Source organism: Montipora foliosa, chromosome 3 (genome assembly GCF_036669935.1).
Source record: "Montipora foliosa isolate CH-2021 chromosome 3, ASM3666993v2, whole genome shotgun sequence".
Lineage (NCBI taxonomy): Eukaryota > Metazoa > Cnidaria > Anthozoa > Scleractinia > Acroporidae > Montipora > Montipora foliosa.
In genome coordinates, this window is record NC_090871.1 from 26,042,531 (window position 1) to 26,057,530 (window position 15,000).

The window sequence follows — 15,000 nt, forward strand, 5'->3', positions numbered from 1 at the left end:
TTATCTGTACTCTTTTGGACATAAAGAAAAAGTTGATTTGTTTATTTGTTTGTTTGTTTGTTTGTTTGTTTGTTTACTCTAAAATGCGTGCGAACAAGTGCGTGCTTTTTATCCGTTTGCCTAACTGGTTTTCGATGTGCCTCAACAGTGATAAGAAAATTTTGCCCTTATGTTATAAACACGTAATCGCAATGAGTTCACGTAAAATTAGAGGGAAATATCACTAGTTTGTGGTTTCAGAAGTTTGTTTAAATCCCCTAAACCTTATTTAAATGCATGGAGCGGATCCATGGAGCGGATCTTGTTTGAAGTTCGTCCGTTCTTGGTTGCATTGCCGTATTTTGTCGATTCTTGCTCCAAGCCAACCTAGCGTTTTTCAATGAAATACATCAAAATGTGAATGATCTCCTTTTCAGAGATAAAGTGGAATAAAGTACATCAGAAAACTTTTTTTTTACCTTGAACCAAAAAAAGTTTTTTTTGAATGGCTTCTAATTTGAGCGTGATTCCTATTCGCTGGCTATTACATGTAACAGTTGACTCTGAAATGGCTTTTTTCCTTTTCCATTCGCTCGCTGAGGGTGTGCGTGTTTTCTTTTAAAACTCATGCGGTGCAAGAAAAATTCATTACCGAAGTGGTGAATTCCAAAGCAAATTTCACTCGAAAAATCGATATCGTACTCATGGCTTCGTGATTCATCCGATATCAATTTTTAGCGTAAAATGTACCGTGGAATTCACTAGTTAGGCAATGAATTTTTCTACAGAAGAAAGCAAAGAAAATGACTTACCGGTAATTATTAAAGCAGCAACCGGAAACATCAAAACGCAGACAATTCGAAACCTTCTATTTTCACTAACCCTACAGGCAGTAAGAATAAATAGCCAGGGAGCTCCGCTTTTAGGCTTGGCTAAATCTGTATGTTATTTCACTAATTCGTGGAATGGAAGCATATCTCTGACATGTCCAAAATACTCGCGAGGGAGTATCTAAGAAGCCAAGAACTCCACGCTAAAATTGGAATTCGCCTATCTTTAAAGTGCCTGTGAAGTAAAAAAGATCTTTGGCTTATTTTAAAGACCTTTCAAAATGATGAAGAATGGTGTTTTCTATTTGGAATACTTGATGACGTCACAAACATTGCAAATGACTGCAATGAAAATCACAAAATCGAGAATATCTCCGAAAATATTGGGGAAATTATATTCAAACTTGGCTACATCAGATAAGGCACAAAGTGACATGCATTAGATGTTGCCATGGCAACACTCTCGTTTCAAGTCCCTCTCTGCAATGAACCAAATATTTTGGATTTTGAACAGACAAGTACAGGCAGATGAAGTTGAGGTTTTAAACCTTTGCAAAAAACGTGAACGGTAAGTTTTGCACAGCGTTGGATCAGAGAAGATTGTGATCAGTCAAAATTGATTAACAAATATTGATGAAAGTCAAGTAGACTATTCCACGACTGATAAAACTATGCGAAAATGTATTTTTTAACGATATTTCGGCTGGCCAATACCATCCCTCATCATGTTTATTTTGGAGATCTAACGAATTTACGGAATATATATACACATGTTTTGAAGTATTTAAGGAAGATTTTAAATGATAACGTAACGAGATATAGATACTGGATAAACAAACCATTTAATTCAAAAGAATTAAATCCAGTTGAAACACTATATACTAAATAACGAGATCGTTAAATTATTTAATCCGTCATGCTTGTTTATCCCAAGAGGTCCTGTAGTTTTGACCTTTTTTAATAAGAACGGCTCCCCGAGCTTTCCTAAAAATATCACGTTCATTGATGAGCTTTTCGATGAGGATGAGTAACATATGCCTATGTGAATGATTATTGCCAAGAAAGTGTTCTGAGACTGCGGTCTGGATATAACTACTATTGGTACTGAGAATAGGGCGTCTGTGTTCAGGCAGATGGTTAGACTTGAAAATCCCCTCAATGCGTTACATCTCTGTATAAGCCTACCGAGAGTGAACATGTCTTATAACGACACAATCACTCCTGGGTTAATGGACCCTGCAGCAAATATGGTTGCCGTGGCAACAGCATGGCATCATTTTGTGCCCTACTTGATGAAGATTGCTGCCGCCAAGTTTGAATAACACCCAATAAATATTCTCGGAGATATTGTCAATTTTGTGATTCATTACAGTCATTTGCAATGTTTGTGACGTCATCAATTTTTTAGCAAAGACTGTAACATCTCTGGAACGAAAGAAGGTATTCCAAAATAGACAACACCATTGTTTATCATTTTGAAAGGTCTTTCAAGTAAGCTAAAGAAAGTTCTTACTTCATGGGCACTTTAAGTACCCTAATATTTGCGAATTTTATTACAATGATTTTGTTTGGATTTCTCAGCAAAATTGAGTCGTTGAACATGGAAGAAGATTATCAAAACAGCTAAATGTTTTAAAAGTTAAGAATCAGTGAGAAGTTCATTAACAATATTTTAGGAAAGTCTTGTCCGCAACGTTTTTAATATTCCAAAATTATCCGAGGAGACATACTTCGATAAGGCGATGCCGTTCAATATAGAACGAGCCCCATATAAACAAAGCGAAATACGCGAACAATAAATTAAGACGCATCGAACGTTCTTTATAAATTCATGCGGCGGTTCGTTTTCATTTCGGTGAAGTGCAATTTCATTGGCCGTGATAAGCGAATAAAAAATTGCACAGCAAGGTGCCTTAGTTGGTTCATGTACTCCACCCCTTTGAAGGAAAACAGGAATATATTGGCCGCATGATGAAAGAGGTAGTATTTTTTCAACGAAGATGCGTAAATTAATTCAACACTTTTTAACTTCGGTCGTACGTTCGCTCGTTTATTCTAAAGTCAAACCCCTCTTGGCTTTTATCCCAAGCAATTCCTTCGAAGACAAAATGATGAGATTAGTCTGGAAGGCGATCCTGTCAGCTTAAATTAAAACTTTTTATTTGTGCTAATAAGCGGCAAACCGTGATATGGAGCTCAATTCAATTGCTTAACACCTTGAGTCCAGGGACCACCGAGAGCTTCAGTTATATTTGATTATGAAAATGAGCATAGTCCGCCATTTAAAGAACTTTTCCAAAATGAAATCTCTAAGAGAATGGAGCAGTTATTCATCAATACAATGTACCCTTCTACATTTGTGCTAACGTTTGTTTAAGAGGGCCCACGCGAATACGGAGTGCTTTAGTCCGGCTACGTTTTTTTGTCCTGCCACCAGTTATTACATGTTATTACATGTTCCAGCCACCAAAAAAATGTACAGCCTTTTTTCTAGCACTTTAAAGAGAGACCAGGCGCTCGCCTTTAAGGCAACTCTTAAAGATTTATGGGTACACAGAAAGTGTAAACAAAAATATTTCAATGTCAACCACTAAAAAAGAAGACAAATTGTCAAAAACAAGAAAAACATTTACCTTTTGCATAGTGTCCAAACTTGCCAAGCAGGAAGGAAGAAACCTGAGGAACAAAGTACAACTAATGCAATTGCTATCCATTCTTATTCAACTTTTAAAGATCTTAAAGCTAACTATGAAAAAACGTACATGTTTTACTTACCAGTATCAAAACAATTCCCTCTTTCAATGCCGTCAAGGTCATTTCCCTTTTTCCATTCAAAAATTACCAGAAGCAAAATTGACTCCTCTTAATTTTCTCTCCTATGAGGCAACAATAAAAACGTAAAATGTGCCCACGAGGGCTCGTAGAGCTCTGGTTGTTGTTCAATATCTTACGATGCTATCAATGCCCCGCGGGTTTCCGTTGCGACCTGTTTCTTTACACCAACACCTGTCTTCAATGCACACAATGCTCACAGGCACGCGTCAGAATTTTAATCATTAAACTGCGACTAAATTTAATTCAAAACAAAGCCTTCTTGAATAAAAGAATCCTTAACGCAGGCTCTGTCAAAGAACCGAGAGCGATATCATTCACGCTGGCTGTTCCGTCTTCGAGAAATGTCAGAAGCGATCTGTCGTACACATCAACAAAGACAGCAAATAGAATTTTCCTCCGGGCGCTTAAGGAAATGGTTAAATTCTAGAGTCTGCATTAGTTAAGATGATTAAGATTCTGCGATGAAGTCAGATTCCGACCTCGCAGTTTAATTTCCTCGACAAATGAGCTGAAAATGATTTGGAAAACTTAATATTTGTGGTCGTAGAAAATCAGGATGCACTCCACGGCGAAGACGCGCTTTCTCATCACCCACTGAAAATCAACGACCTCTTACCGTGATGTGAAAGTGAAAAGTCTGATACGTAAAAAAAATCGATGACTTGATTGTAGAAGATCTGAGCACTGATCCGGAGTGTTTTGCTAAACTTGGGACAATAAAATTGATGGTTTTGACAATTTCTGGTCCTTATCATGGCAATTCCTCCTCTTTTGCGCTTTCAGTCTAATCCCAATGTATTTTCTTTTTCCCATACCAGCATTTTAATTAAATACCAGCACATCTTAGCACGAGAATTCATTTTAGGCAAATTAAGAAACATAAATTCTCCGCCAACTCATCAAGGAAACCGTATTATTTGCGTTTCCAGTGTTCGAGTTTCGATTGCATTATCTGATAATGTCGTTCATTACAACACCACTGTTTGATTTCCAATCTCCGTTCTTAGAGCTTTGCATGATAGCCTAATTCCGACACTTGTCCGATATATATCTAAATCTCGTTTGTACTATAACTTTGTTATGATAATTCAATTTAAACATACAGAAAAAAAACTACGAAATTTTCCTTCCATGATTAACAAGCGGGGAACTAAAAAGAAAAGAACGAACCTTAATATAGAAAAGTTGACCTGCCTCCAAAATTACCATGTTATTTTTTAATCATATGTATTTTTGCTCTAATTATAAGCTTGTTTTTCAGTGCTTGAGATTGCTTCAAGCGAAACTTGACTGTTATTCAAGTAGCTGGGAAACATGCATCTTTAACAAAACTGCGTCGACACATCGTCACAGTCATTCTTAAGTGCAAAAAAGATTAAGCTTTGTTTTTCAACTTTTCCAACTGAATGTTATTACCTACTAATATCATTATTCCTTTCAAGAAAAACCGAAGTTATAGCGGACAACGCACTGAGAAAACCTGTTTGTGCAGGAAGCTTTACGGACAACTATCAAATCAGTAGTCAAAACAATTTCACGGAAGATGTAAAAGGACATCTATTTTTCATTTCAACTAGCCCGGAATTACCACTGAATAACACTAATGACGCTCCAAACAGTATTTCTAAAATACAAAAGTAACAAATTACTGCAACTACTGTTACTTATTTGAATCTGAGGATGACCGATTTAATAGTGATTATGCTGAAATGAAAAACAACCGTCATCCCTTTTTGTCTGTTGAACAGCTTGACGCTTTGCTCAAAGGGATCCTACCTTCTGAGCGGAACTGGAGTTTCCTGTTAAGGATGTGGATGTACGTTGCAATTTATCTTAGAATGATTCGAAGTTTCAGGTAAGTGAGTTCTTGGAAAAACACTTGATAGCTCGAGTTCTGATTAATCGTAGAAATTGAACGACATGGCGATCAGTAAGTCATTTTTTTAAGAAAGCCGCTTCGTAAAATTCTTTGCTCAACTATGTTAACTGCAAAGTAAATGAAGTCCGGCACAGGTGCTCTAAAATGTTCTCACGGTAACTACATTTAACAGATATTTATTCCACACAATATGTTCAATGTCCCTTTATCATCAGATTCATTTTTTGGCCATTATTGTCTCAAAACATGCGCAGTAGTCTTCGTATGAGATTGACTACAAGTACAACTCGATTTTCCAATCAACTTCACTTGCTTACGGCACCTACTGACCAGTTGTTATCACCAAAATGCTTATTATGGCTTGACAAGCGACAAACAGGAAACTACAGATTTCTATACACGCAACCTATTAGAACAATCTCGTCATTGTCAAAGTCATTGTTTCCCCCGCGTAACATTGACTGGTAGGAGGTTGTAGGAGCGCAGATCTCGAACTCCTTCTTGACGTTATTCAATCTGAAAGTCGTTTACAATTTTAAAATTAGAGCATGTTCAGGATTATAATCAACTCATTTTCAGCAAGATATATCCTCGACCAATCAAAATGCGCATACCTTTTATACTCTTACAAGAATAAATGCTCCGACCTCGCACCACGCTCAAGGCCTCCGACACATGTTACAGTATTCTTCTCCTAATGCGGAAGTCTTGAACGGTGAATAACACATGTATTCACCGATGATGCAAACATCTTAATATTTCCTCAGGTATTTTATCTAGCACGAAAGGGGCAAACGCTGTAGGTCACGCAACAAAGTATTGATGTTTTCTAAAGCAAAGAGCTTTTTTCTCAAGAATTTTTTTGAACGAGCATTTTGAATGGAAGTTACCCGGCATGTTTTTGCTTCCATAAACCTGCTCTACTTTCAGCCTGTTTCTCCACCATTGTTTTCTTCGCTGTGAAACTCTTTTTTTTTGGGAGGGGGGTAAACCTTTAAAATTATTCCTGTTGCAAAAGAGTGCTTTGCGGAGAATTATAAAATATTGCTACAACAATCCAAACTCATCTGATATTCATCAGATAAATCTTCATACATTACCGCTTCAGCGACAACTATCTTGCCAAGTATTTGTAAGACTTCCGCTGCCCTGTGTTTTTTTACGTAAAAAAAACATCTGACAAATAGGTATCAATTAAAAATAACCAATGGAGAAATTTCAAATTGATGTTTAAAAATAACTATGCCTAATCAATAAGGCGCCAAATTGACAACCACAAGTTTCCCTTTAGAAAACACCAGTTTAGTTCATTTTTTTAAGTTTTGAGAGTCACAGCCTTCTCTGATAACATAATATGAAGAACATGTCAAAGAAAGCGAACTTACAATGCTTGATACAAACTAAGATCTGTAAATTTCACATTTTTCGTAGAAAATGTATTTTCAATTCAAACAACCCTTGTAGTGTATTTAGGATAGCGGTTGATAAGTGTGTAATGATCGCATTTGGGAACGAAGAAATGAGATTAGCGAGCTGTTGTTGAGAGAGCGTGTTTGTGATCGATCGGACCTACCAAGGTCCTTGTGGCTTGCCCTTATGGTGGGATGATAGTGCAACATGTTCCTCTTGAATTTTTTTTGCATCTGCTAAATATATTGAGCTCTTTTATTTTATTGTTTGTTTGTTTACAAAGCGGGTTTTCATGATATTGTTATCTTTTAACATAATGCTGAGATCCAAGTCCGAACGAGGTAGACAAAGCTTGGCCTGAATTCACAATTGAGTGCAGATGAAAAAATGACCGGATATTAATTAATGGGATAAAGCAAACAAGAAAGAAAGCTTTGAAAACACAGCATGGATAGCTTGCTGACAGGAATGCAAAATAGCGGATCTCTATTCAACGGATCTTTATGACACTTCTATTCCGAAATAGAAATAGAAGTGCAATAAAGCATACAGGAACTAAATGACTTTGTCTTACACAATGGAAATGATAAACATTTAAAGAATACATGCTGATCAATTTTATTGAAAATTAATTGTTAATGTTCTGGAGGGTATTTTGCGCTGCATTTTCAAAAAGACGCTCAGCGATCAGTTCAATGCTCGACACGGAAAATGGCTGGCCCGAACTGATCGCAAAAAGGTCCGAGTCATCATATCAGAAGTTTAAATTGTTTAGGACAAAATAACAGTTAATGTTTGGACCTTATCTAGTGGAAACTTTTGCCTCGAAGATTATTGTCACTCCTTGACAATCAAAGATAAAGAAACATTTTAGGAAATAAAATAAATTTCTGTGGTGAATAAATGAAGAATGTCTTTACCTGTGAAAATCCTCTTAACACAGCAAACTCTGTTCTAGTTCTTTCCTCTGCGACCTTGAAGTGCATCGGCATGTAACAAAATAATATTTTGCACTGAGAAGGTACTAACGTTGTTTACTAGAACGTTTCAATGTTAAGGATGATTCTTCGATCGTCAGCGCTACGCCGAATTTTTATACCGGTGAGAAACAGGGAGGGGTGTCATTTGCAGGGGCTGCAGATAACCCAATCAACATGGTCGATTCCCCATTCTTTTTTAAAGTTTTGCAACTCGTGAATAAAAATCCGTACGGCGCACTTTCTATGAAGTAATCTATTTATCCTCTATATCTCACATCTATCTCTATAATACATGATACCCTTTAACGGCCGGTAATTCTGTGGTTCTTTGGTGAGCCATATATTCTTTTCGATTCCGGCGACGAACTTCTCCACGCATCCCGGCGAGACCATATAAGGAAAGACGCAAAGACAAACCAAACGAGATCAAGCAAGAGACGGCATTAAATACTGTGCCACAAATACAGTCATTAATTATTTCCGAATCTCAATGACTAATCAAATGGTTACATTTTGTCTTCATTTCATAACGTCAGTGATGGTCCATTTTGACCTGCAGTGGTGGACAAATTTCTTTGAAAATCTGTAAGGGCATTCCAATACTAGATCATTATATATTTCTTATTCTTCGAAATTCAAACTGGAAAAATCCAACCAACTAACTCTGAGGTCGCTTGAAATAATTCTATCAAGACAGAACTTGTTATTTCTCCAATTAATCTTGAATTAAATTAATACAGTGTTAATTCATGATTCCTCAAAAGAGATCTCGAAAAACTATTTAGATTAACATGCTCTCAAAAGATATTGTGTAACAAGTAAATTTAATTAAGATAAATTAACTGATAAGGATCTGTTCACGCATTGAGTGAAGGAAGATGAGAAAATGTAAATGACGGGACTTAACAACCATGTTATGCCTGCGAGAAAGGAAGATAAGCTAGAAAAACGCTATAAACCATGCAAGGTACAAATACTGAAGCTATTAAGTCTAAAAGTAATGACTAGAGTTGTCTCCATGGCTTTTAGAATTGTACATGGTTTTAATCTAATTTCTATTCACAACGACCGACAAAACGTACAAAACGGTGAAACGACAAAGCACTCACCAATGCAGTTAAATGATGCAAATAGTTTACAACGGCGTCGCCAAGATATCAGCAGGGCGATAAGAAAAACAAGTGTATCTCAGTCGTCTGCTTTGTACGGACAATATCACATGTTGTTTATTAACCGATTTCAACAGCATAGTTAATGAAATATTTGAGGGGGCACGTCATTGATTTAAAGCATTATGTGACGTAACTGGCGCCAACGGCGCGGGAGATGGCATTTGCTCTCATCCTGCCGCTGTATATGGTCGCACAAAGAATTGGACCTTTGCAGTATAAATTTCACTTAACTGTACTAAAAAGTGCCTTACTGTTATGGGGCGCCAAATGTAAAACTATTAGTTAAGTACTTTTTCTCTATAATTTGTGTTATTTATCAAATGGCACAAAAGTTGTCTTGTATTATAAAATTATAAGGGACTGTGCAATAATTATCAGGAGGGGGGGCCCTAAAACCAGAGGGGGGGCCTTAAGTTAAAATAATGGAAAGGAGGGGGGGGCTCTACATTATATTTCTCAAGTAAGTTGAGGGGGGGTCTTAATTAAATTTCACAAATTCGATAATGAATAAATATACATTTTCCAAATAGACAGATGCCACGCCTTTGACTATCCATAATGTCTAAATACTGCATCAACATAAACACATGCTTTAACTTGTTTAGAATGTCAACATATGATAGATTGAAACAATCGCTCATGCACAGAAGTCACAAACCACGTTGTGAGCTTTGCCAATAAAACATTTGGCATTTAAGAGGTCCCGCAGACATGCCAGGTCTGTTCTTGATTTAAACAGCGAGAGGGTTTCTAGGTCTACAGTTTCTAGCTGAGGAATGCCACATACTTCTGTTTCATAGTTGTCATCAATGGGTTCACCTCCCAAAGACCGTAAAATTATACAGGTTCGGGTCCTACGGCTTTCTGAGGCAGCAATCCTCTTCTTCTCCCTTTTTTTCTTCTGTTCCTTCTTTTTTCTTGATTTGGATGCTTTAGATTTGGCACCAATAGGAAATGTCGCTTTATATTTAGCCATCACCCTATCCAGGTCTTCTACAAGATGCAGAACGTTTAAACCGACTTGAGACTTTATTGAATGACGTTGTTCAGCATTAAAATTGTGTAAACAGCTGAGGCCAGTCTTCAGTGTTTTTCTAACTTGGTTACGACAGCATTAAGCTTGTCCTGGATATCATTTGCCTCTTGTTTGCAACGTCTGATGTTGCTGTCATCATGGGGAGCTGGCTTGTAATCCTCTCGGAGAAACCTTCCTGCACAAGCAGGGTTGTCGGATAAAAGATATTGGTATCTGTTCTCAAGTTTTTCAATATCTAAAGGTACGGGTTAGAGAGGGGGGGGGGACATCATAATTTTGAGAGAACGTGAGGGGGGGGGGTCACAGCTAATCTTGACGCTGCTGGAGGGGGGGACCTATCTAATTTTTCCTTTGGTGAAGCTCATTTTAGGACCCCCCTTCCTGATAATTATTGCACAGTCCCTAAATGACAAATTCAAGTACCTTAGCGATCTAAATCAAAAGATGCCCAAATTGCGATCTAAATCGCAAGATGCCCAACTTCGCGATTTATAAATCGCAAGATGGCAAATAGTCTCTGATAGAGAAGATACATTATTCATATATTCTCTGTATCATAGATTTCACTTATTCTTGGGTTGCACGTGACGTCACAAAAAAATAAAATACAAAACTAAAGAGCCTTTTGAGTTTTTATCTTGATCAGCTACAAGAGGTTTTAAAAATATATCTGTTTGTATGTTTTCTGCTCGGTACCGTGCTTCGTTTCGAAAATAAGGGTTGAAACGTGTAACGCGCGTTCACAGCTTCCGAATATTTGCTCCAGTTAATTTCGCACGAGAACATTGGTGGTATTGCGTCACGGTGTTCTTGTAAACTGATTGGTTGAATGTTTCTCTCTTGTTGTTCCAAATATTGTACTTAGCAAATTGAATATTCAGAAGCTTGTTTCCCAGCACACAAGGGGCTGTTACACGTTTCAACCCTTATGGGTTTCTGCTATTACTAATAATAATTTAGCTGAGACCCGTTCAACTTGATCTTGCTTGGTTAAACAGGTTCTTAAATTTTTGTGCATTAAAACTGAATGGCAAGATTATAAAGCACTAGGTTCTTACATGCGGATTTTTTCTGTTTAACACAAACTTACCAGAGCTCAACCACAAGATAGTTTGATAGCTCAGATAGTAAAGCAAGTGTAACGCGATCGTATGGCCATGGGATGGACTCCTGTTGAAGTCTTGACTTTTTTTTTTTTTTTTTTTTTTTGGTTTTCTTTCGCAACTGTTCACTTTCGTATTTTGTCGTTGGTCTTCAACGTAAAATTAAAACTGAATTGAACTTCCAACATCACAGACGAATTACTGATTTGTATTTCGTTTTGAAACTTTGTTCCAAAATAACCACAAGCTCCCTCAAATTCAAAAAAAATTATATTCATAATTTGTTCTTTAAATTATTTCATATCCATATTCTGTCTATTATTAGCAAAACGCGGTTGGCAAGTTAAGAAAAATTTGGTTCTTTTTACTCATTAATTGATAGCACGTGTAATTCGTATGGTTCTTACGGGGTTTGGAAGAGCTGGTAACAATAGGCCACTTCGGAAACTACCATCATACTCTTTGTTTCTCCCCCCAAATTTTACATAATCATTGTTTTCGTTTTCTCTTGGGACCATTGTAAGTCCCAAGAGAAACTGGAAACAATGCTTATGCAAAATTTGGGGGGACAAGGAAAGAGTATTATGGTAATTTCCGAAGTGGCCTATTATCGACATGTTTCACATAAACGAAACTAAAATATGAAGTTTTTTACATGGTCTCTGAGTCATATCAAAGATGCCAATCAAGTCACCTGCACACAGAATATACAGTATATGAAGCACTTCTGTGCTTTGCGGAATAATGATAACGTAGTTGAACTTACACTTTGCTTTAAACTCTATTTTCTAACTTAAGAGAATTACAAAGAATTAACATCGCAGTATCCAAGAACAATAGAAAAAGTAAACTCTGTGAAAGAAGGAAGTAAGCCTTACTATATATATATAATTCCTTTAAGAGTAAGAGAACGGAATCGGCGATAAAAGGGTAAACATGTAACACTCTATATAATTCTACAAACAGACGACGCCCTCATTAGAGCTGCCAATTTTCTCTTTTCCATGACCAAACATTATCACGTTCCAGTTCTGTACGAGATTGAAGTCTTATAATCCTGTTTTCTTGGCCAAGAGGTAGTTTGAGCTATTCCCCGGATAAGCTTTTCGAGTTATCAAATAGATGGTGAACAAGCACTGTCTACATCAAAGTAATTTCACTATTCAAATTATTCAATGAACTGTGTTTGCTATATTAGTATGAACCTCTTTCTCCAGCTGTTTTCATTGCTAGCAGGTTCTGTTATCCAGCTAAAGGGAGACAACAGAAAAGCAGAAAAGAGAATACCTACAGACGCTACAAGAAAGATGAATAATGGCGAATGAGAAATACCAAAATGCAACCCAGTCTGTACTACACTTCATCAGAAGCCTTAATTCGCTTGTATTTGCTCAACTTATTCTTTAAAGTTAAAATAACAGTTCTTTACGATGCTCTTGTCGCTTAGTGGCAATTTAATGTGTCAAATGACGGAGCATACGCAGCAAGTGCAACGTAAGAGATACCTAAAATATAGCACACCTGAAACAAATTGGAAACGGCAGAATACCGGCACATATCTTTTAGTTATCTTTATCTCTGTCGGTATAGGCGAATTTCTAAATGACTTGGATGGGTTTTACTGTTGAAATCATAAAGTTTCGAAACATTTTAAACCATGAGGATCTTCTAACAGGCTATATGGCGTCGATCTATATCAGTTCTGCTCGTGTAGGATCCCCGGTTCGATCCTGATCATTCGGTGGGTTGAGCGAACAGGCTTAACTTATCACCGTACTTACCTTAAACCTAATTTCAGTATTGCCCATGCGCTACTGGGGGAGAATCTGGTTAATAAAACATGTTTCAGTTTGTTCACTCGACTCGTGAATGAAAAGTCATCGATAATGAAGCAATTTTCAGTCGTGGCTCTTGAAACATACAGTCTTCGGCGGCAAGTTTATCTTAAAGATACCGGCAAAAGTTTATGTGGGGTAGTTTTCACTCAACAAAGAGAGATAAAGCCTATAATTGCATGGTCGTGATTGCAACGTGTTAATGATATCTCAGTATGGCCGATACTTAAAGGAACTACTAACACTGTGATTAACTTTCATCATTTGTGAAAATTGGAAAGCGTTCATAGAACTACAGACATTAATCGTCTATACAGAAAACAGAATCAGTTGCAAAAAGTGTTCTCGTTTATTTTCACTACTGATATCATTATCATTCACTCATAATAGAAGAGACTAACCTGACAGACCATCTGGAAATAGTTCACATGTTTAGATTGCGATAAACTACTGTTTATAATAATACTTAACATATCTTTCATTAGTTAAAGAATCTCTAAATGAGCGCAAATTACAAAGCCGGAGTCTAAAAATTCACTTTGAAAGGAGAGATACTGTAGCAAAAATTACGACAAAATCTTAAGTAAAACTATGCATTGACATCGCCCTCTCCTTATGCTATCTTTTGAAGTATAGTCCCTGTATAGTGCGAGAATATTCGTGTCAATAACAGACGAAAAGGGTCTATGCTATCACATGACGAGGGAATGATTAACCTCAAACAAGAGCACATTTGTACTGAATGGACTCTTGCTTTAAAGGTGGCCAGTTTGTGATTATCCAATAATGAACATAATTTAATAAACTATTATTGCCTTTTAGTTTTTCAGCCGCTAACAGAGGCCATTATTGATCTGAAATTTTCTTCGAAACTCTTTGTCATGGGGATACAAATGGACAATAGAGATAAGATACAGATTTAACCACATATTCAGCAGAAAATATGCGCTTATTTGTCTTTGCCACACATTACTCTGGCATTACCAAACCTCTAGCTAATTGGCACCGGCGTTATCTCTCGGATAAATTTCTGCACGTTTCGATAGCGATGTAGATATGCCAAAAGCTGTTTTGTTGAATTATTGTCAGATATGAAAGTATGAAATTGCTTTCAAATACAGATAGAGGAAGTTTGAAAACCAGAAAGACGATTTCTACTCAATTCACCATGACTAACAAGAGTAATTTCAGAGGGTGCATTTGTAAATTAGTACTGCAAAACTATTACACCATTTTCTCTGAATTGACCATCTCCATCTACGTTTTATGAAAAGGCGCCGACCTTGGTTTGTGGTGATATTGTAGTCTGCTATATCAAAAAGCCAGCTTGAGAGAGTTTGCTGTTCCCCAATTTTCTTTTTTTTTTTAACTTGGACTTGGATGGGTATTGAACCAGACAATGTGAAAAAAATACTAGCAATCTTTTAACAAGAGATTCTCAACAATGAGCAGAGAAATATCTTCGAAATGACTTGTAGCCGCATGTCTTAAACATAACATTACGGGTGCCGCCCTGAGTCAACCTAAGGCAGTTTCGGTCGAAATCAATAGTTTGTCTCGGCGTACAAATTGGATGGAAGACATCCTTCTTTCCCTTGCAGATGAGACTCTACTGTCAGTGATAGTGCTTAATACTTCCGGATATCGTTTGTGTATTGAAGCCCTAAATGCACGCCTTTTTTTCAGAGTATAAGCGTTTAATATGCTTGAATGATTTTTCGTTATTGAGATGTGTATTCGTTCGACTTGATTCTCTGCCGTTGATTTAAAAACGAAGATCGTGCAAATGGTTTTTTTATCAACAATTTTTCCTTTATGCGTGTAAGTGTTTTCATCTCCGCGAAGCTAACAAGAAATGTTCGCGTAAAACTAAAGCAAACGCATAGAAAATTATAGTCAACATAATTTTCACCTCCCTTAGCAAGAAAAGTCGCGACCTCA

General features: G+C 36.9%; 1 protein-coding gene across 7 annotated transcripts in view; it reads right to left on the reverse strand.

The window, feature by feature from the left end:
• The window catches only part of LOC137997177 (uncharacterized), a 26,349-nt gene that overhangs the window by 11,130 nt on the left and 219 nt on the right, over nucleotides 1–15,000 (reverse strand). For 3 of the 7 annotated variants that reach the window (XR_011122423.1, XM_068843015.1, XM_068843020.1), the window contains exons 1-3: nucleotides 7,854–7,904; nucleotides 3,585–3,685; nucleotides 3,443–3,485 (exon numbers count right to left, since the gene is read on the reverse strand). Coding sequence is in view for 6 of the 7 variants with exons in the window: in XM_068843015.1 (XP_068699116.1) it covers nucleotides 3,443–3,485; nucleotides 3,585–3,626 (85 nt within the window). In the remaining variant the exon portion in view is untranslated. Of the gene's footprint in view, nucleotides 1–3,442; nucleotides 3,486–3,584; nucleotides 3,686–6,137; nucleotides 6,318–7,853; nucleotides 7,905–9,022; nucleotides 9,142–13,005; nucleotides 13,142–15,000 lie in introns of those variants that run through there. The other 4 variants (XM_068843018.1, XM_068843017.1, XM_068843019.1 and 1 more) reach the window with 4 other exon arrangements.